The following is a 22,715-nucleotide window of genomic DNA, read 5'->3' as shown; positions in this document are numbered from 1 at the left end:
CCAGGTTGGCAAAAGTCTGGGCTAGACATGCTGGAAGCTAAACGGGTTACAGTTTGCACTAAGGGCTGTTGGACAAAGAAACAGGAATGGGTGTAACCTCACACACACATGCTACACACTTTGAAAATATGAAGGACAGCGGTCATTTGGATCTGTCTCCAGCACTAAGGGGAGCACACTGGGTCTCCTGAAAAGCCAAGAAAGCCATAGTTCGAATATTAGCAGACCTGGGAGATTAGTGTTAGGTGGTGTACTAACCAAAGTTGGTAGTCTTACACAGGTCCCACAAGCAAAGCCCCATCTCTCAGTGCTGTAATGTTCATCTTTCTCCAGCTTTAGAATTCCCTTCCTGGATGGTTAAATTTGATTCTCCAAACTTACAATAGTTCTAGGTAGGATGGACCCATACAGAGGCTCAATGGCTTAGAGGACTTTCTTTAATCAATTTATTTCTCAGTGTGAATTAACCATTCTCTCAAACAGTTTGGGAACTGCTGATCTACTAGAAAAGCAACTGTATGAAAACAATACACTACCAAATATATATTATGCTGGGTATTTTCAGTTTGCTTAATAGCATGCATCCAGAACATGATAAATCGCACAAATCCACACAAACTCTTAAGACCTTTCAGAAAAGCAGCTATGTCAGAATGAAACAAAATAAGCATCCATTCTTGAAAATTTTCCCTTCGCTAACTGTTAATCCTTCACTGCCCATAAATCCGTATTAGTGGTAAGGCTTGAGACAAAGTAGAACATTGTCATTGTCATAGTTTCTTTTCTTTAGATGGGTATAAAGAGGTGAAGGGGGGAAATTAACACCTTTGTACTGTAATGTGTGAAAGCTGCACACTAGTGTCTGCTTTGTCTATGTGTATTGTTTGGAAGCCACAGCCCATATGGCTCCCAGACACATGTACTTACAACTAGACAGACATGTAATTTTAAAACATTCTTTGTACACTTTGTTTCCTACACCCGTGAAGGAGAAAACCATGCATATAGCCTAGAGAGGAGTGGATACTATCTCTTCAGTCATGTACGCTGGTATCAACTCTTCTGTATTTCTGGGCTCTGCCAGCAGAGGTCACTGTAGAGACACTGTAGAGTGTTACAACCTAGATAGGCACTTGTCAAAAATATTACACCAGCCCACCCACCCCAAAAAGCAGCACCAACTTTTCTGAATATTTTCTTCAGAAATTAAAATATGTTTTCTTGTTGCTCAGCTTTTTAGGTTTTCAGTAATTTAAGGTGAGAAAACTGAATGGACTTTGGATTCTATTTGATGCAGGATAGGAATCTTTGTGTGTTGTGTAGAAAACTCCTTTCTGTTTAAAATCACTTTTGGATGACTAGAGAGAAAATATGAATGAATTGCTACAGGATAAAGGTATTGCATTCCACTAGCCAGAGCTTAGCAATAAAAGGTCACCAATAGTAGCCTCTACACGCATTCGTGTTCCTCATAAATGTGTGTGGCACTTGCTATCAATATACATCGTCATACTAGTCTTAGAGAATAAGATATTTCCATAGATAAATGTGTTCAGTGTTCACAGTTCAGTGCTGGTACATGCTAGAGTATTATAAGATAACAGCTAATGTGCCATGAGAAATTACACTATTAAATTGTTAAAAGCTCCTCTAAACCCAAGGCATCTTACAGCACAGGAGGCTGTCTGCCACCTCTCTGTATGAGTCACTGCTTTGGGATTGCGTCTTTCTAATATGGAGGGATACCCAAATCAGTTGTTCCTGCAGAGTCCATGGAGATGGGCTCCTCCAAGGACACATAACTCTTAAACTTACACACTGTAAAAGTAAAACTTTGGGGGTTCTATGAGTGTTCCTCCAATTCCAATTCAAAAATAAAATTTGTCTCTTCAGCTATCAGATAACAATATCAGACCAATGTTTAATTGGTGCAGGAATTGGCAGGCTTTGACCTCACACAGAATTCTTCACCTGTGTAGACTTTCTGCTTCCACAGAGCTTTTTACTTGTGCAATTCAAAAGTGCTGCTTTTTCTGTGGCGAATCAACACTCTCGCCAGCTTTTCTTGGTACCTTCTCCCCTCTTGCTGGTTCCCTTCTAGATGTCTGGTGGCATTTTCTCCCCCTTGGAGAACCTTTGTGACCTTGACAGTGCCAACTGCCACCCGCTGGTGTGTTTTCTGTGTCACGAGCAGTATGAACACCCTTGCCTCCTGGACTGCTACCACAACTTCTGTGCCAGCTGCCTGCGGGGCCGAGCCATTGACAGCCGCCTGACATGTCCTCTTTGCGGGTAAGGAAGAGTCATCTTGTTCCCCTCCTGCCCCGGTCCACGGACCTTGGGTGATTTGGTCAGCAGAGGTTTACTGCATCATCGCTGGAGTAGACAGAAGGGTTCTCCCTGATTTTTCAGCAGGATTTGGGCATCTCTGGCAATACGTGTGAGGTGGTGGGCACAGCAGGCACTGCCAGCTCCAAGTTTTGCAGGGCCCATTCCACAGGCCCCTCCACCAGTGAGTCTGCCTCCTCTTCACCACCACCACCACTATGCCTGGCCAGAGCGAGAGATGGGTAGACACCCAAGCAGATGGCAATGGTGAAGAGGTGGGAGCCGCCGCCTGGCCCAAAATGGAGTGGAATCCTCTAAGTATATCCATATAGGTGGGACTCTGATGGAAAGAGCTATTTTATGAAGCACAGTCCCTGCCTTTTTTTTAAAGTGAACTCTAGTTATTCCAGAAAGTGTTATGATTTGTTGGCATAGACTAGTTTTTCACGAACCTCTGATACCTAAGGCAAACTGCAGTCATATACCTGGAACAATGTTAAAAGAGTGTGTCGCATTAATAATTATTCACTCTTGTAGAAACCTGTCTTGCATATTTCTGCATGAGCCACTGCAGCTGGATGGAACCAGGCCAGAACATTGACTCAAGCAGAGACACAGCAGGCATGTTCTTCAGACAGGGGTGGGTGGACTGGTGATTCTGCTGATCTCTGCATCAGGACAGGAGTAATTTGAAAGCTCCAGTCACTCCCAGTATAGTAAAATTGTCTTAGCCGAGGAGAGGCTGATTGGACAGAGGCGAGCTCCAGAACACTGACTCCTGCAGATATGAGATGTGCACCCTCTCTCAAGGATTGGTCACTGCATCAGAAATTATTGCTTTTTCCAATTGCACACCCAATGAAGAGATGGATAGAATGACCTATCCCGATGGTAGCTGGTTAGAAGGAGGCAAGGCCAGAGCTGAGATGCAGTAAGCAATTTCTTCTGTGGATGGAATCTTTGGGCTCACAACACACTAACCATTACTTATTTAACGTATTTCTTAAATTACTTAATTTATTTCTTGCAGCACACAAAAGGTGCTTCCCAAGTGCCACTATTGTATGAGTGGGATTTGAGCACATACTGGAACTTTAGGTTTGCTCAGCTGAAGTGGATTCAAGGGCTCTGTCATGCCAGCACAACAAATGCAGTTTAAATCAGAACTGGACTTTCTGCGGTTTGGAAAGTGAGATGCATTGAAGAGTGTGGGATTAACAAATGACTAACAGGAAAATGTTTAAACACTCCACAATCAAATCAGGATGAATGCAAGACAATTCCTCACTGCTTTATAACCTCCCTGCAAATAAAACAGAACAAATGCTCAATAAAGACTGGATATTTGTGCAAGCAAATTAGGATGAATGCTGAATAAACAGGTCACCTGGAGGGACCCTAATAATCCTCGTGTTACCATGTGAGCCAGCCAGGAATAGAATTTGGGAATCACTGGAAGAGGCGAATGAGGCTCTGACTTCCTAAAAAGGGAAGCTCTGACCAGGCCAATGTCTGGCCTTCGCCTCTCTTGGTAAGACACCCATATCAGGTTTGTCTGTAGCTGCCAAAGGCATCTTAAGCTTTGTGATTAGCAGTCTAGGGAGGACATCGACAGAAACTGGGAAACAGGAGGGTGGGTGTTGTTCGCTAGAGTCCTTTTCTATGTTGGCTTGAAGAATCCCATTTTTCCACATACAGAATGAGCAGTGATAATATCCCTGTTGTCAGCCACTGCTGCCTTTCATCAATGTATCCTCCTGAATCCAATGAGAATGAGCAAGAAATTGTGGTGGAAAGTCTCCGCTCTCCCTGCAGCTCTTGCCTTGGGGCCTCTGAAACATGACGCTTCGGTCACACAATGGGCTTCAGGTGTGAACAGCTGCTGAGCTGAATATGCCTCCACTTTTAGCTCCAATTGAATGCAATGGGGGGGAGAGAGAAGGGGAAGACCCCTGGCCAAGTCTGGCAAAGGAGAGCAACAGGTGGAGAAATGCATCCTGCAAACATGAGCCAGGATAAAACTGCATCCTGGAAACACGACCCAGCATCTCCTGTGCATAAATCAGGCACAGGGATTGGGGACCATGTGGCCCTTCAGATGTTACTGATCATTGGATCTGCTGGCTGGGGCTGGTGGGAGCAGCAGTTCTTGAGGTCTTCCTATCCCAAAGGATCAAAGGGATTCTGTTGAGATCTTTCTTTGGGAAAGAAGAACTTGCACACAGAACAAAGCTTCCCCCCCCCAGCCCCGTCATTATAGTAAAAAGGCAGAAAGAATTTGGGGTGTCCAGGTCTGTTCCCCTGGACCATCAACAAGGTCAGAAGGCAAACCGTCTTGGGGGTGTCCTTGTAGCTTGTGGGTGGAAAAGGTCCAGTTCCCCTGAGTGGTCATTTTTGTAAAGGGGCACTCCGTAAAAATAAAAAATAAAATATTTAGTGCTAAAGCACTTGTTCATTTCAGTGCCTGATTACTGTTGATAAGCAACCCAGTTTTCTACATCTTTAGTCCAGTGGGGCTAATTCCCTAGCACAGGGTTGGTGAACCTGTAGCCCTCCAGATGTTGCTAGACTCCAAGGACCCATCTCCAAGGTTCCCTGGGGAAAGGGATTGACTGTTAAACCACTCTGGGAAGCCTGGCTCTGTGAGGGGGAACCGGAGTTTCCTAACAACTCTCAGCACCCTTAACCAGCAGCAGTTCCCAGAATTCTTTGGAGGAAGGCATGGCTGTTTGAAGTGGCATGATGCTCCTGCTTTATATAGTGCAGATGGGCCCCAACTCCAGTCAGCCTCAACAGCCAGCATGGCCAATGGTCAGGGAAGAGTAGAGTCCAGCAACATCTGGAAGGCCACAGGCTCCCCTTCCCTGCCCTAGTAAATCTGGTTAGCTAAAAATGTCAAAAAGAAACAAAAGTAGGTCAGAATTGTTTAAATGGGGGGGACCATTTGAAATGGAAGTGACTGGAAGTGTTGCATAGATTATTTAATTAGTGGGGGGGAGGAAGGATAATTATAGCACTAAAGTTTACAAGAAGGCATAGATTGGGGGGGGATGGAAATGGGCTGCCTTCGAGTCGATCCCGACTTAGGGCTACCCTATGAATAGGGTGTTCATGGTAAGCGGTATTCAGAGGGGGTTCCCCATTGCCTCCCTCTGAGGTGAGTCCTCCCCAGCTGGCTAGGGCCTGCTCAGCTTGCCACACCTGCACTAGCCAGTCCCTTCCTTGTCCACACCTGCCAGCTGGGGGGCAACTGGGCTCCTTGGGACTCTGCCGCTTGCCCACAGCTTGCTGCAAAGGTGGCAAGGCATGTAACCCCTGAGCCACTCGCTGTGGGGTGATCTTTAGCTGGCCCTTGACACCCAGGAGACACCAGCGGGGATTTGAACTCACAGACTCTGGACTCCCAGCCAGGCTCTCTGACCCACTGGGCTATACCAGCTGCATAAATTTGCCTCTTCTAATGTTTCCTACTTTGTAAAATGCTTAAACCATTTTCTAGTTTAAAATGGTTTCACATTTTAAGAGGTTCCAGCTGCTCAATCATAGATGAGTAAAACACTAGTTCTGAAACAAAAAGCACATTTGTTTTTTTACATGAGGCATGATATGCTCTGCAAGGGCTCAGTAATGTCTCTGAGGAAAAACTCTGGTGCATCAGACCGAAGGCCTATCCAGTCCAGCATCCTGTCCTCCAAGTGGCCAATCAGATGCTTGTGGGAAGCTCACCTGCAGGACCGAAGCACAAAAGCTTTCTTCCTGATTGTGCTCCTAAGCAACTGCTATGCAGAGGCATAGCAACCACTCCTGAGTTAGTACACGGTCATCATGACTACTAGCCATTGATAGTCTTGTCCTCTATGAATTTCTGAGGTCCTCTGTTAAAGCCGTCGAAGTTAGCTGCCCCACACTACATTGCGTGATGAAAAAGTCGATCCCGACTTATGGCTACCCTATGAATAGGGTTTTCATGGTAAGTGGTATTCAGAGGGGGTTTACCATTGCCTCCCTCTGAGGCTAGTCCTCCCCAGCTGGCTAGGGCCTGCTCAGCTTGCCACAGCTGCACAAGCCAGCCCCTGCCTTGTCCGCAGCTGCCAGCTGGGGGGCAACTGGGCTCCTTGGGACTCTGCCGCTTGCCCACGGCTGCACAGGTGGCAGGGCACGTAACCCCTGAGCCACTCCCTGTGGGGTGATCTTTAGCTGGCCCTTGACACCCAGGAGACACGAGTGGGGATTTGAACTCACAGACTCTGGACTCCCAGCCAGGCTCTCCTCCCCACTGTGTTATACCAGCTGTTCAGATTAGGGGAAAGTGGGCATTAAAAATGCTAGTCAAAATTGCATATAAAACTGTGCTCTAAAACGCTGAAGACTTTTCATGAGGTTTTAAAAAAAGATAGCTAATTGCTGCAAAAATGTGAACTGGTTTTTTAAATAAAAAATAATAATTATGACTCGGGGAGATTCATTAGGGTGGGGTCGTAGGACCCTGCATGCATGCTTTGTGTCGTCTGCAATAAGAGTGAGTCTAACTAGGATTTATTACCAGATTTTGGCATAACTGACAACCTGCATTGTTTTCGGCCAGCACTGATTTTTTGCGGTGAGTCATGGCTGTCATCGACTTTTTTAAGAAAAGAAAACTGCTCTGAATTTTACATTATTGTCTTCATAATCAGCTTTACTCTAAGCTGATGTGTTCTTAATTTAAGTCAGTGGAACAAGTGCCTGTAGCATAAACATTTTCATTAACATTTTTGTTAGCAATTACGTTATTTTTTTAGCTGGGGGAAAACTCCGAATGGGCAATTGCACAAACAATCAGGAACAAAAAAATGATGACTGTTGGAATTCAAACGGATAAGAGCCAGCTACCAAACCCCATCCCTAGTCCCAATCTGAGAGAATTCAGCCAATGTGTTAAGAAAGCAATCACATCAGCCGCCTCCTCTTCCCTGGTAAACTAAGATCACCTCTGCGTGCCCAATCCTCCTATTCCACTTCAGGGAGCTCAAGCTCCTGTGTGGCCATTTTTAAACGATTGATCTTATCCTCCTGGTATAGGCCTAGATTCATAGCGGCATCAGCTGTCATAGAATCATAGAATAGTAGAGTTGGAAGGGGCCTACAAGGCTATCAAGTCCAACCCCCTGCTCAATGCAGGAATCCAAATCAAAGCATTCCCGACAGATGGCTGTCCAGCTGCCTCTTGAATGCCTCCAGTGTCTGAGAGCCCACTACCTCTCTAGGCAATTGGTTCCACTGTTGTATGGCTCTTAACAGGAAGTTTTTCCTGATGTCTAGTCGAAATCTGGCTTCCTGCAACTTGAGTGCATTATTCCATGTCCTGCACTCTGGGACGATCGAGAAGAGATCCCAGCCCTCCTCTCAACTCTTTGAGTTGCAACACAACTGACTCGCGTTTTTCCTCCAGCGGCTATAAAGCTGAAGCCCAGTCAGATGAGAGCGCTTTCCTCATTTTAACTATACATTCATTCATTTCACTGTCATCTGTCAGTGCGCTGGTCAGTATCCTGCCCCTCAATGTCTTTTGGCCTCCCTGCGCCACGTTCATTTCACGGTCTACCTCGGAGAAAACGGAGGAGCTGGGCTGATTTCTACTTTGGCACTAACTCTAGAGATCTTTGCTCGTTTCCCATGGCCGCCCTCCTGCATCACCTACCCGATTATGCTTCTTTGAGAATTATTCCTCACTTCTAGCTGGTTACCAGTTACGACTTTAGCCCTGTGGGTTACAGATTTGGCCCTATGGTGCCATTTTGCCCAGTGGCAAGCAATACCCCATTGCGCATTAATGTTGATTTGTGCTCATGATGGTATCAGGACAGTTATATACACTGCTGCTTTCAATACTGTTTGTGCCTGCAACAGTTTGGGAGCAGTCAAACTGCTTCATTTCCAGTCACTTCATACCCTGTAACTTCCTGCTGAAATCCTGTAGCTGTGCACACCGCAAATATTCTGCACTGTTTTTGTCCCACTTTTGTCGCTCTATAGCCCCTTCACACAGCAATAAAGTGGCACTATTGGGGAAGCCTCACAGGACTACTAATAAAGCTGAATAAATCCACCATTAATGCAGTATTATTGTGTCAAGAGCTTGTTGCAAAAGACACCTGCCATAAAACACCAGTCAGGTATCCCTTTGTGTGAGCCTTCCTGTAGCATTTTCAGAAAACCTTTTCTAGGGTTTTCTTCCTCACTGTGGTCTTCTGCAGCCACCAGTCCATTGTGAAAGGAAATGGCCTCCCTCCAGAAGACCGGCTCCTGAGGTTCCTGGTGGATAGTTCTGGGGACTGCGAAGAGGGCGTTCAGTGTGCAAACTGTGACCTTCAAAGTACAAAGCAGGTAAGAAGAGCAGTGAAGGCAACCTTTGGCAATGGCTTTTTCTCCAGCTTGAAAGCCATCGTGTGGGATTCAGTCGGGACCTGAAAGCCAATTTGTGACACTGGAGATAGGCTTTGGGCTTTGGGTACAGGGGACCCACGTTCAAATTTCTGCTCAGCCGTAAAGCTTACAGGATGCAGCATTATTTATTTATTTATTTATTGCATTTGTATACCGCCTCATAGCCGAAGCTCTCTGGGAGGTTTACAACAATTAAAAACATTAAAAACAAACATAAAAATTTAAAAACACATTTTTAAAAAGAAATTTAAGAACATGCTAAAATGCCTGGGAGAAGAGGAAAGTCTTGACCTGGCGCCAAAAAGATAACAGTGTTGGCGCCAAGCACACCTCATCAAGAAGATCATTCCATAATTTGGGGACCACCACTGAGAAGGCCCTCTCCCTTGTTGTCAGCCTCCCAGCTTCCCTCGGAGTAGGCACCCGGAGGAAGGCCTTAGATGTTGAGCGTAGTGTATGGGTGGGTTCATGTCGGGAGAGGTGTTCCATCCTGGATAAGCTATACCCTGCATAAGCTACAATATATCAGCTTAGTAGAAAAGGCAATTAAGAGGGGACATGACACGTGTGTAAAAATATGCATTGTGTATAGGGTGGATGCTTTTCCCTGTCTTACAATGCTAGAACCCACATGGGGTCATCCAGTGAATCTGAAAGTGGGGAGATTCAGGACAGACAAAAGGGAGGATTTCTTCTTCCAGCAGAAGTAAACTGGAAATCACCATCACTACAAGACGTACTGATGGCCACCATATTGGGTGGCTTTAAAAGGGAACTAGCCAAGTTCATTGAAAATAAAGCTATCAGTGGCTACTAGCCACAATGGCTGTGTTATGCATCCACTGTTCATAATTAATGCCAGTTGCTGAAAATTTCAAATGGGGAGAGTGCTGTTGCATTCAGATTTATTTGTTTGTTTGTTAAATTTATATCCCGCCCTTCCTTCTAGAAAAAGCCCAGGGTGGCAAAAAAAAACTAAAAACACTGAAATGAAATGGACTGCCTTCAAGTCAATTTCGACTCATGGCGACCCTATGAATAGGGTTTTCGTGGTAAGCGGTATTCAGAGGGGGTTTACCATTGCCTCCCTCTGAGGCTGAGAGGCAGTGAGTGGCCCAAGGTCACCCAGGGAGCTTCATGGCTGTGTGGGGATTCGAACCCTGGTCTCCCAGGTCATAGTTCAACACTCTAACCCAGCCTTTCCCAACCGGTGTGCCTCCAGATGTTGTTGGACCACAACTCCCATCAGCCTCAGCCATTGGCAATGCTGGCTGAGGCTGATGGGAGTTGTGGTCCAACAACATCTGAAGGCACACTGGTTGGGAAAGGCTGCTCTAACCACTACACCACACTCTTAAAAACAGACTTTAAAATATATTAAAACAAACCATCTTTAAAAACATCTTTTTAAATAAAGCTTTAAAAACTTCTTTAAAAGCAATTCCAACATAGATGCAAACTGAGAAAAGGTATCTACTTAAAAGACTTGTTGAAAGAGGAAGGTCTTCAGTAGGTGCTGAAAAGATAACAGAGATGGCACCTGTCCAATATTTAAGGGGAGGGAATTCCAAAGGGGAGGTGCCACAATGCTAAAGGTGCGCTTCCTATGTTGTGTGGAACGGACCTCCTCGTAAGATGATATCTGCAAGAGGCCCTCACCTGCAGAGCGCAGTGATCAGCTGGGTATATATGACCTTCCTTGAGAGCTTCCCATAGACATCTCTGGTTGGCCGCTGTGAGAACAGGTATGCTGGACCAGATGGGTCTTAAGTAGTGCCCTGCTGGATCAGCCTGTGTTCTTGCACTACAGAGTCTGGTCTTTATCCTCCCACCCTGAAGATGCTACTATCTTAAACTGCAACATAATTTGCTGTTTCAAAAGTTGTCACTGTGTTGCATACATGGCAGTTCCCATTCAGGGCCACCTGCTGTTGCCACTGAGAAAATGTCCTGCCGGTGGGGGGGAGTGGTGGTGGTGGGCTTTCCTAGCTTTGCCTTCTAACCCCCCACCTCCCTCAGGACTTGGATGCCATGTATTTCTGCAATACCTGCCACCAGCCCCTCTGTGCCAAATGCCGCGAGGAGACCCATAAAGCCAGGATGTTCTCCCGCCATGAAATTGTTTCGCTGACCAAGCGCACCAAAGACATCCACAAGAAATGCTGTAAGTGTCTGCCTCTTCCCCCTGCACATTCCTCTCCCATGAGCAGAACTTGTCATGGGCAGCTGCGCCTTCCCCAGCTCTCATGCCCTTTTCTCTCAACACAGGGGATGCCTCCCCTTTTCATGGAATGAAAATCGCAATTGTTTCCATAGAACTTCTGAAGGCTGGGCTCCTGATAGGCAGAGCTCTGTTATTTTACATCAGGGGTGGGGGACTTCTGTGGCCCTCCAGATGTTGTGGAAACTACAACTCCCATAACCCCTGAGCATTGGCCATGCTGGCTGGGGCAGATGGGAGTTGTAGTCCAGCAACATCTGGGAGGGCCACAAATTCCCCATCCTTATTCTGCACCCTGGCAGATTATGTGCCATGAACAACTCAATTTTGCGACCTCTATCAGACTGTTCCCAGAAAGAGAAAATCCAAATTAAATTGCCGGGGTGGGGGTGGGGATATTGACTGGCATGTTGATCTCAATGACGTGTGGGTGCTGCGAAAAATTTGCTTGCGTGAGAAGCACCCACCCCACAATAAGAAGCACCTCGGAAGTGTCCTTGCTGTGATCCAGTAAAGTACATCTCATGTTTTTAAACAAAACCGATTAAAAAACTGAGGATAAACAAATATAGATTAGTTATCTTACCTCTGAGTCTGTCTGTGCTCAGCTGCTTTGCAAACTTAAAACCACAGCGATGCCCCATGTTAGTTTGCAACCAGCTGATTCCTACCTAAGGGGCTGATTACTTGTGTCTCTTCCAGCACTTCATGAGGAACTCTACATCATGTTCTCAACAGAGAAGAAGTCCATGCTCTGCATTAACTGCTTCCGGGACATGCCAGTGTGAGTTGTTGCTATTTCATATTGATGTCCAGTGGTATCAATGGGCATGACATTTTTGCAACGTAAAAAAATTCCTAAAAACAGAAAGAGACATTCCTGTTCCAAGGACCTTACAGTATAAAGGTGCCCTCCCATCAAGCACAGCCAAAGGTTGGTCTAAAGCAGCCTTTCCCAACCAGTATGCCCAGAGCCTGGAAAAGTTACTTTTTTAAACTACAACTCCTATCAGCCCCAGCCAGCATGGCCACTGGATTGGGCTGATGGGAGTTGTAGTTCAAAAAAGTAACTTTTCCAAGCTCTGAGTATGCCCCCAGATGTTGTTGGACCACAACTCCCATCATGCCTCAGCCAGCATTGCCAATGGTCAGGAAAGATGGGGATTGTGGTCCAACAACATCTGGAGGCACACCGGTTGGGAAAGGCTGGTCTAAAGACTGACAGTGGGGACAGAACAGAAGAAAGGGCAAGGCACGGATTTAGATTTCAAGGCAGCTGGGTGTGAAGGCTTGGGAAGGCTTCATGGTGTGTGCTTTGAGGAGGGCTTTGAAGGCGTAAAAAGGAAAGCACCATCCAGGATCTAGGAGGACATTCAAGGCATAATAGGAAGGCAGATGGTGCAGTAGTTTCAGAGAATGGGAAACTCAAGTAGCACCTTTTTTAGGGTGCTTCCAGACGGTTGCTGTTTTTGGATGGCATTCAGTTGTATACTGGCAAATTCAGGTTGTGCAGTTAGAGTTGATTGGGAGGTCTTGCACAATAAGCCTGCTTGCCCAAAAGATCAGACTTTTTATGATAGGGAAAGAGAGGTGAAGATGCACTGGAAAGTGTGGGATAACACTTGCGTTGACTCAACATAATCTAACCTCCCTGCAAACAAATCAGGATGAATGTTCAATAAACAGTCTAATCTCCCCTTTTTTAAAAAAAAAGGCCAATGTAAAAATTTTATTTAGGAAAAACAAAAAGAGATAACCAAGAGAGGAGATGACATTGTTTATTATTATTATTATTATTATTATTATTTTCAAAGATGAAAATGTAAGATACCCACTGAACCCTGACAGGTTTGACACCCACACAAAGCATTACTAATTGCATATTGCTTGCTAATGAACCAGTGAAACTCATTGTCACAGGATGTCTATTTTTAAAAAAAACAAAAGTGGTCCAGTTGTGGAAGATAAAGACTGATGACTGTCTAGCAGCAGAATGGTCTTAATACTTTGTCCTCTGGTGTTCCCTCTTCTAGCGAGAGCCGAGCCCACTGCATTGATATTGAGACAGCGTACATGCAAGGCTGTGAGAAGCTAGACCAGGCGGTGATGGTGGGTATAAAATCTGAGAGATTTCATTGGGGGCTCTGAGAGCATTGACTCCAAGAGACTTTATCTTGAGACAACCTGTGCAGAATCATCTGTTCACAGTTATACCCAGATCATTCTGGGGCACAACAGGCTCCCCTAGTTTTTAAGCAAATTGGTTATGGCAGCCTTTTCCAGCCTGGTGCACTCTCGATTTTTTGGACTACAAATCCCATCAGCCGCAGCACCATATGGCTATGTCGGTAGAGGCTGATGGGTGTTGTAGTCCAAAAGATCTGCCAATTACTACTTTGGGGGAGGCTGGGCTGTAGCTTTGGGAATGGATGAGGTTTTGTGTTTTGGGGGGGCAGGACATTTAGGGATCTGTTTTGTGAATGGTCTCTGGGACCAGGTTTTGTGAATGAGCTTCAGCAAAGGGAATGCACATCTAGGAACAGTTTATTTATTTATTTTTAAGGGGGTAGAACCAGCCTTTGCCAATCTGGTGCACTCCAGATGTTTTGGACTGCAACTCCTGTTAGCCGTTTTGGCTGGAGCTGATGAGAGCTGGAGTCCAAAACATCCGGTGGTCACTAGCTTGGTGAAGACTGGGATATAGGTCCCACCATGGGTGCTGTTTCATGCGGAAGATACTAAAACGTCAGTAGTGGGGAGGACTGAAGTGAGAGAGAGATTGACAATAAGGTTTAAAAGTCTGCTCCTGGATATATTAAAGATTTAAATTGCAAATGTGTATTTTAAAAGTGTTCATTCTGGTTCCTTTTTTACCACTCATAACATAACAACCAGAAACACAAATGCTCCTGTGGTCTGAAACTCCCCTGTGGTCTGTGATCTTCTGTCATCCATGTGGTCTGAAAGTTACAAGGATTGGGGAGGTAACTGTCCCTGTGCCCTCCTTAAATAGCACCAAGAGACACCAACTCTTGGTCCAGGGAGCCTACCTACAGAATCCTCTGCCTTCTTCAGGTCCACCACCCCAGGAGTGTGCTTTAGGAAAGGGGTGACTAATCTGTCCCGCTCACAGTAATTTTTTCTACCCCACCCCAAGCCCTCATTGATCTTGGTAACAGCAACAAAATAAATAAAGTAGACAACGCACTAGGATGAGGTAAGTGGTTAAAATAAACCCACTACCTTGGTGGGGGTGCAAATCACACCCTTGCTAGTCATCATTACATTGATCATTTGATGAGTGGGAAGGGGGTGGTAACCCCCCACGTGCCTGCATATGTGTGTCCTGTATATGTGAGCACAAGAGGGTGGGTGGCCTGCACAGGGTTGGTCAAGGCAAAGGTGGTCCTTGGGCCAAAAATAGTTGGCCGTCCACAGTTTTCAAGAAGCCTCAGAAAAGGTCTAGGGTACCTCCAGACCGTCACTGTTTTGTAGGAGGGATTCCAGTGCATACCGAACATTTATGGCTGTACAGTTAAAGTGGATTAAATGGCTGTTTCCCTACTGCAACAGATCCATGGGGGGGGGAACAGACTTTTTATGGCTTGGAAAGTGACGCGGGGAAATGCATTGAAAAGTGTGGGATGAATGAACGACTAACAGGAAGATGTGTAAACACTCCACTAGCAAGTCAAGATGAATGCAGGATCATCACTTATTGCCGTATAACTGTCCCATAAAAGCGGAATGAATGCTGAAGACCGGATATAGCTTAACCTCCATGTAAGTTTTGGGCAAGCAAATCAGGATGAATCTACAATACATTCTGAAAAATGATTTGTCAGTACACATATATTTGAACAGCGCTTAAGATATCTTAACCAAATTTGGCATTATGATTCCTGACATCACGGGGCAGTTTTTTGTCTATTTTTGAATACTCTTTGAATCAAGATGATGGACTGGATCTTTCAAAACTGCACTGATTATCAGTGAGGGCTGCTGTTCTAAGAATTCCTGAGCAACACTGGGCACTCCTACTGGTGTTCAATAAGTAGGTGGTCTGGAGGGCCCATAACCGCAGAAACTGGTAGGGGAACAGACCTGTGGACCGAAGCAGAATTTTGTGACGTTTCATCTTCTGGCTGTTTGCATTGGATCTCTGCTTCCCTGTTTGTTGGGCTTGCAGCTCTTAATGGTATACCTTTCTATCCATTCAACTCCCTCTGCCCAGGCTGTGAAGGAGCTCCAGACATCCACCAGGGAGGCAATTGTGCTCCTCAAAGCCATGATCGAGGAGGTCCGCAAGAGTGCAGATGAGGAGGAGACGTCCATCAACTCACTCTTCAGCAACATGCAGGTGAATTGGGGCAGAGGCTGGTTGTAGACTGGAACCTGAGTCTGCCTGCAAGCTGTGCCCTCTGAGGTCAGCAACCTGAGCCCCCTAGAAGCCTGGTTGCATGGGGAAGGGCTGTGGTGGTCAGAGCTTGGAAAAGTTACTTTTTTGAACTACAACTCCCATAGGCTGATGGGAGTTTTAGTTTAAAAAAGTAACTTTTCCAAGCTCTGGTGGTGGTTTGGTAGTGAGGGGGAAGCACTCTGCACGAGCTCAAACAGAGACACTTCACCCTGTTACACAAGTGCCACATAATACTTGTTCTGCCCTTGTAAGAGATCATTCTTTCAGCTTGGCAGGACCTCTTTGGAACTCCCTGCCCTTGGACATCAGGCAGGCACTTTCGCTGTATTCCTTTCAGTGCCTGCTTAAAACTCTTTTGTTTAGGCATGCCTATCTAAACATATAGATGTTGATCGGTTCTAATTTTTTTACTAGGTGTTTTAAATACGTTTTTATTTTAACTGTTTTAGTGATAATTTTATTAATGTTATTAAATAAATAAAAATAAAATCTCAATGAGACCAAATTTATTTGGTATTACATGGTCCTCGGGGTAGTTAGAACTATATTTGGTACCAAATGTGTTGCTAATGCTGCCCTTAATTTGGAAGCACACCTTAATGCATTACGCAGCATAGCATGGACGCACTGTATATATTATTGGCTTAGAATATGCTCTCCCACTTCCGCAATGCTCTGGTTTATCATGTGCTACCTGATTCTTTGATGTCTACCTGGAAAAAAGAGCTAATTGGTAACATAAGAACTGCTAGCTTGTCCCCTCCTACCTGTTGACCTTGGACCCAGTGCAAGCTAAATCCATGGATAAACAGAGATTAAAAGATATGGAGGGTCAAGAGCTCCATGATTTAGCCAATGGGACATGTTCATTGGGCCTGAATTGGGGCTTATCCACACTGGAGCATAACTTCGTGCTAAAGATGCTGTTTTATCTCCGTTTTCTGTTTGCACTGTCCAGAGTAAGGGCTCAACACCAGCTGTAAACACAGTGTTTTCTTGTCACATTTGAAGGGAAGCATCAATTAAGCAGTTTCCTAAAGACCACGCCCTCTAATTTAACATTTCCACTCCCTCTCGTTACCTGGCAACTGAGCATGCTCGGTTTGTTCTACCAGTAAGTTTCCTTTACAAAAAAAAACTACCCAGAAATGCGATTGCTTGTATTTTCACTGGTACAATATAGCTGAAATACAAATCTTTGTTTGAGCAGTGTTATGCTTTTGTGCACAAGTTAGAGGGGGGAAAGAAAATAAAGGCACCATTTGCAGCAAGTTAAAAAATGCCAGCAGAATGGGAGAAAGCAGCAGAAGTCACTCTTCAGTCCTCAGGAAATGAAATTAAATAAGGGAGGAGCAGGGAGTGGATGTGGAGAGGAGAACAATTGACACACCCACCTAAAAGCATCAGAGCAAATCATCTGCAAGCCCTAGAGATAGGGAGTGAAGACTTTTTTCCTTCCCGTTTTGGATTATCAGAGGATTGGGTTAGTACAGATTTACAGGGGAGAAACTATGTGATAGCTTCTGTTTCTCAGTAACGTCATGTGAATTATGCGAATTAAAAGGTGATACAAGTAGCACCAGACACAGTCAACTGCTGTGTAGATGAGCCCTTGGTCTGCCTGTAACCAATGTATGCCATACTTTTTAACAATATCGAACAAGATTGGCCTCAAAAGACCTTCTCTCTATCCCACCAGTCAAAACAGCTAGCCTGGTGAGGACTAGAGAAAGGGCTTTTTCAATTGTGGCCCCCACCCTATGGAACTCCCTCCCAAATGATCTCCGCCAGGCCCCCTCTACAATGAGTCTCCGCCGGGCCATGAAGACCTGGCTCTTCAGGCAGGCCTTTGGGGTGGGCTAGATTTTAACATCATTGCTTTTAGATTTTAATGTATTGATGTGTCAGTTTGTGCTATTTTGCTTATTTTGTACGACGCCCAGAGTGACTGGTTAGCCAGCCAGATGGGCGACTAAGAAATCCAATAAATAAATAAATAATAAATAAATCTAAGTATGGAAGAGCTGTTCTGTTGGCACATTTTCGCATTTTACCTTCAAAGATGTTAGAGGACAGCTTTGTTAAAGTTACTATCAAGGATAGGTGCTGTCCATGTAATCAACTGGAACTCAATACAGATTCCCACACTTTTATTTTACTGTCAAGGGGTCAGAGAACGTATAATTTACCCTCTTATGGGGCAGTTTCCCAGTTGATCCTTAGATACTCTTCAGAGTATTTTCCTCGGAGGGGTTGTCCAATAAATTCAGGTAGCAATATTTCTGAATGTGGTAATATTTCTTAGACATTCAATGACTGTTAGCTCTTAAACTTCACCTTTGCTCTTTTATTTATTTATTTATTTATTAAATTTATACCCCGCCTTATGGCCAAAAGGCCCCCCTTTTGTGACTATGTATTTATACAGTTGTATATTATTTAATGGCTGACTGCAATAAAAAGAACGTTCTTATTCTACATGACCCTCAGGGTAAGTAAGGCTTGAAAATGTGTGGCTACGTTGGGTGAAATTTCAAAAGGGAAAGCATAAAGTGTGTGTGCAGGTGTTAGGAGGGGGGCGAGCATATCTCTTCCCCATTTGTTCTGGCTAATAGAAGCAGAATACGGTGGCAGAGAATTGGGACCGTGCTCTACTCCTCCTGGCTGATGATCTTAGCCTGCCTTGGCTGTGAGGAATTCCCTTACCAAGGTATTTGACTCTCTCTCTCTCCCTCCTTGATTTTGCAGGAGAAATTGGCTGAGAGGAAGAAGATGCTTTTGAAAGTCGTTCAGAGGTAAAAATTGACCAAGGTTCAATTTCCTTAGTAGATGCCTAGTCTGATATTTCCCATAAGCAGGGAAGATCCAGAAGTGTATCAGGACTTTTCCAAACAAAGCCAGATAGGCGGCCTAAAAATAAAATTTTATTATTATTATTATTACCAGTAACAGCAGCAACACAACTATTGCTCATGTGTTGCAAAGGGTCCAGAACGGCTTTGTCAAACCAGTACTTTTGTTACAAGAAAATCACACTCCTCGTGTTTTTCCCAGCAGAGGAACGTGATTGTAATAGTTATTTATTTATTTAAGTAATATATTGCTTCATATTTTAAAGGAAATCTCAAAGCAACATCCTGAAAATATCACATTTAGAGCAGCACAGATAATAACTAGATAAGATATCCTCTTACATACCAATAAACTGAAACAACTAACATTTGGGGACCATAATAACTTAATTACATAATAACTTTAAGACAAGGTCTTCAATTCTGAGTTCTTTCCTGGACGTTTTTTCCCCTTAATAATGTTATTTGTTATTTAGTTTAATTTTTGTAAATTGTATTGCTTTCATTGATGCATTTTTATACTTGTGTTTATTTTTCTTTGTAAGCTGCCTTGAGGGCCTTTGGCTGAAAGGCGGGGTATAAATAAATAAATAAATAAATAAATAAATAAATAATAAACTGCTAGCAGATCTAAAATACAGCAGAGACAACCAGCCCCACGTGGCCTTAACATATGCATTTTTGTAACCATTACTTGGCTGGATAACTGCATTGCAATATTCAAAGACTGGCTGTGTTTTGGTTTGCATACTATTTTAGAAAGCGTTAACTTAGGTTGATTTTCCTTTAAATGCGAACTGAATCAAATTTATTTCCTACCCCTGAAGCTCCAGGGAGCACCCACAATCGTTCCTCCCCTCCCATACTAAGGATGGGGGAGGATTTTGATTGTTTGCATTTCAAGCTGAATCTTTCAAATTTGCACTTTCCGAAACCCAGCCATCCTGTGACATTCGCACTTATTTGAATTTTGCAATGCAGTTTGCCAACCAAGCAATGTTTACAAAAAATGCATATATAAAGGGAAGTATGGGTAAAAATAAATATGAACGAAGATAACATACAAAAATGCATTATATGATGAGGAATGGCTTGCAAAAATGTGTACATAGTCAAAACTGTCTACAAAAATGTGTTTGTTAGGAGAAATTTGCTGGAGAATTTTCATGAGGATTAAAAAATAATAATTTCTCAGATTGCTGCAGAAATGTGGAGAACTGAATTTAAGATTAGGAAAATGAGGAAGAGAGCGAACCAAAGCTGACAGGTCTTCCATCTGTATCCCATACCCATAAAGACAAAAACAGCAACCAGAGGTGGTGCCCGAACCCTCCGTGTCACCCAAAAGGGAGTGTTCCCAGCATGCCCCAGGTGTCTCTAGCCATCTCTTCCAGGTTCTGTCCAGGGTCCTCACTGCCTGCCTAGTAGGGCTCTGATCCCCTGCCGGAGAGCCACAGGCTGAGAGCTCTTCAGCTCGTAGAATCATCAGAGTTGGAAGGGGCCTATAAGGCCATCAAGTCCAACCGCCTGAGGAATCCAACTTGACCTGACAGGTGGCTCTCCAGCTGCCTCTTGAAGGCCTCCAGTTTTGGAGAACCCACCACCTCCTGAGGTAATTGGTTCCATTGTCATACCACTCTAACACTTAGGAAGTTTTTCCTGACATTCAGTCGAAATCTGGCTTCCTGCAACTTGAGCCCATTATTCTGTGTCCTGCACTCTGGGATGATCAAAAAGAGATCCTGGCCCTCCTTTGTGCGGCAACCTTTCAAGCACTTGAAGAGGGCTATCGTGTCTCCCCCCAGTCTTCTCAAAGCTAAATATGCCCATTTCTTTCAGTCTGTCCTCATAGGGCTTTGTTTCCAGTCCCCTGATCATCCTTCCTGCCCTCCTCTGAACCCGTTCCAGTTTGTCTGCATCCTTCTTAAAGTGCTGCATCCAGAACTGGACATGGTACTCAAGATGATTTATTTATATAACAAGAGCAACAAAATGACTCCCCTCCAAACACTCTGCCCTATATTATGCTACTAAAATGAAGAAAAGTATGGCTTTTTGTGTGGAAGAATTCAGAACTTTGACTCAAAAGAAATTCCTTGGCTCAGAATTCATTAATTCTAACCGTATGTCTTTGGCTTTGGCTTTGGCTGGTGGATTCCAGGATTCCAGTAACAATCTAAATAGGATCACTTCCAGACCGTAGTGATTTTGAGGTGGGATTCAGTCATATACCAGCAAATTCAGGTTGTTCATTTAAAGGGGATTTGGCACTCTTGCACGACAAGCTTGCTTCCAATAACAACATCAAAATTGGATCTTTTGAGGTAAGGGAAGTGATTGGGAAATGCATTGGAAAGTGCGGGATAAAAATTCCTGGACTTGATTTTGAATAGAGGATAAATTTGATTCAGTTTACATTTAAAGGCAAACATATAATTTGCACTTTCCAAAGAAATACACGAACAACAAAGCCATCCTTCAGAATTTGCAATGAAAATTCTCTGAATTTTGCAATACAATTCTCCACCTTAGTAATATGTACAAAAATACTAGTGTAAATATATATTGGTGGAAATAACATACAAAAATACATAATGTTGAGAAAATTGACAGATTCGTTTATCCACAGACATGATGTTGTTTAGACTCTGCTTAAATTGGAATGAATGCTGAATGACCTGTGTGAGTTGTGCAAACAAATCGGGACGAATGCTCATTAAACAGGTTGTCAGGAAGAGTCTGAGCTCCCGCCAGCCTGCAGTCTGCCCATCTTGTTCTAGGCTGCCACTCCTCTCCCCTTTCCAGAAAACGAACAGGAACACCGGTCCATCTCTTTCCTCAGTTGGCAGTGCAGGATATCACTGCTTCTTCAATGAAACGTTAGTGCAGCTGGGAAGATCGAGTGCCCTCAAGTGTTGCCACTGAATAATGCTGCAGTCAAGCTGCAGTCCTGAACACACTTGCTGGGTAATAAGTCCAAGTGAATGCAGCTAAGGAAAAGCGTATAGGGCTGTGCTGCTGCAAATGTAGGAAGCACTGCAAGCCGTTTCTGAAGCTTTTGATAGATGAGGCCTGCCGGAGTGGGGCCCTTTGCCAACTTTGCTGTCTAACCGCCACCTCCCTCAGGACTTGGATGCCATGTATTTCTGCAACACCTGCCATCAGCCGCTCTTTCACATTAAATTCATCTTCATCACAATACAACCAAGAAGAATGTGACAGAATGAGAACTGCCCACAGAGACATCCATTTTCTATAACAATATGGAGGCAAGCCTAGAGCAGCAGGAACTCAGGCAGAGATGCAATGGGCATCTTTCTCTGAGAGATTTTTGCTGTATGACTGAATTATAAATGTCCCAAACAAACTCAATGCACAGATAGGGCAGAATTCCCTCTCCCCTCCGGAGGCTGATTGGAAGGTAGCAAGACTAGAGCGATCAGAACGTAAGAAGAGCCTTCTGGATCAGGCCAGTGGCCCACCTAGTCCAGCATCCTGTTCTCACAGTGGTCAGCCAGATGCCCAACTGGGAAGACTTGCAAGCAGGACCTCAGCACACACCCTTCCTGCGGTTTCCATCAACTACTCAGAAGCATATTGCCTCGGCCATGGAGGCTGAACATAGCCATCGTAGCCACTGATAGCCTTATCCTCTATGACATTGTCTAATTCTCTTTTAAAGCCATCCAAGTTGCTAGCCATCACTTAATCTTGTGGGAGCAAATCCCATAGTTTAATTATGAGCTGTGTGAAGAAATCCTTTCTTTTGTCTGTCCTGAATCTTCCAACATACCAGTTCATTGGATGTCCTGGTGTTATAAGAGACTTTTCTCCATCTGCTTTCCCCATGCCATGCATAATTTTATACCCCTCTTCCTCACCTTTTCTCTGAACTATGACTCATGCAGAGACACAACACCTCTGCAGGCCAGTAAGTCCTGCCAGCCCACAGTATCCTGAGTTTCTACAAGTCAAGCCGTTTCAAAATGTCAGAGATGCTTCCAGCTACATAAACTGTAGAGCAGCTTCAACCTAACAGTTTCTTAGGTGGTCATCCCTCCTGATGCCTGCATAAAAGGAAAGCTTTTGTTTGCCTAAATTGACAGACAAGGACAATGCACATTACGCTCATTGCTTCCAAGGGTCCCAAAATGGGTGTCTGGGCACCCAAGAGTCCAGCAATTCTGTTTCTGACAGTGCCCAACCAGGGGCCTCGAGGAAGGCTCTGTTCGTTGTCCCCCTGCAATCGATATTCAGAGGAACACTGCCACTGACATGGAGGATCTATTTAGCTTTTATGGCTGGGGCCATAGATAGACCACTCTTCCTCCTCTGTAGATTTGTCTAATTTCCTTTTAAAGCCACTTAAGTTAGTGGCTGCTGCCACATCTTTTGGCAGCAAATCCCACTTTTTAATTGGATGCCAGAAATGCAAAGCTGGCCAAATCTTACGTATCACTGACTGGCA

The 22,715-nt window shown here is 44.5% G+C and overlaps 1 protein-coding gene across 1 annotated transcript in view; it reads left to right on the top strand.

The window, feature by feature from the left end:
• The window catches only part of RNF207 (ring finger protein 207), a 56,238-nt gene that overhangs the window by 1,271 nt on the left and 32,252 nt on the right, over nt 1-22,715 (top strand). Inside the window, exons 2-8 of the mRNA XM_061601842.1 lie at nt 2,102-2,292; nt 8,565-8,694; nt 10,774-10,918; nt 11,678-11,759; nt 13,009-13,084; nt 15,210-15,335; nt 18,144-18,190. Of these exons, the coding sequence (XP_061457826.1) occupies nt 2,102-2,292; nt 8,565-8,694; nt 10,774-10,918; nt 11,678-11,759; nt 13,009-13,084; nt 15,210-15,335; nt 18,144-18,190 (797 nt within the window). The remainder of the gene's footprint in view (nt 1-2,101; nt 2,293-8,564; nt 8,695-10,773; nt 10,919-11,677; nt 11,760-13,008; nt 13,085-15,209; nt 15,336-18,143; nt 18,191-22,715) is intronic.

Source organism: Rhineura floridana, chromosome 18 (genome assembly GCF_030035675.1).
Source record: "Rhineura floridana isolate rRhiFlo1 chromosome 18, rRhiFlo1.hap2, whole genome shotgun sequence".
Taxonomy (NCBI): Eukaryota; Metazoa; Chordata; class Lepidosauria; order Squamata; family Rhineuridae; genus Rhineura; species Rhineura floridana.
Note: the sequence above shows the minus strand (reverse complement) of the source record. Positions and strands in the feature narration are given on the sequence as shown.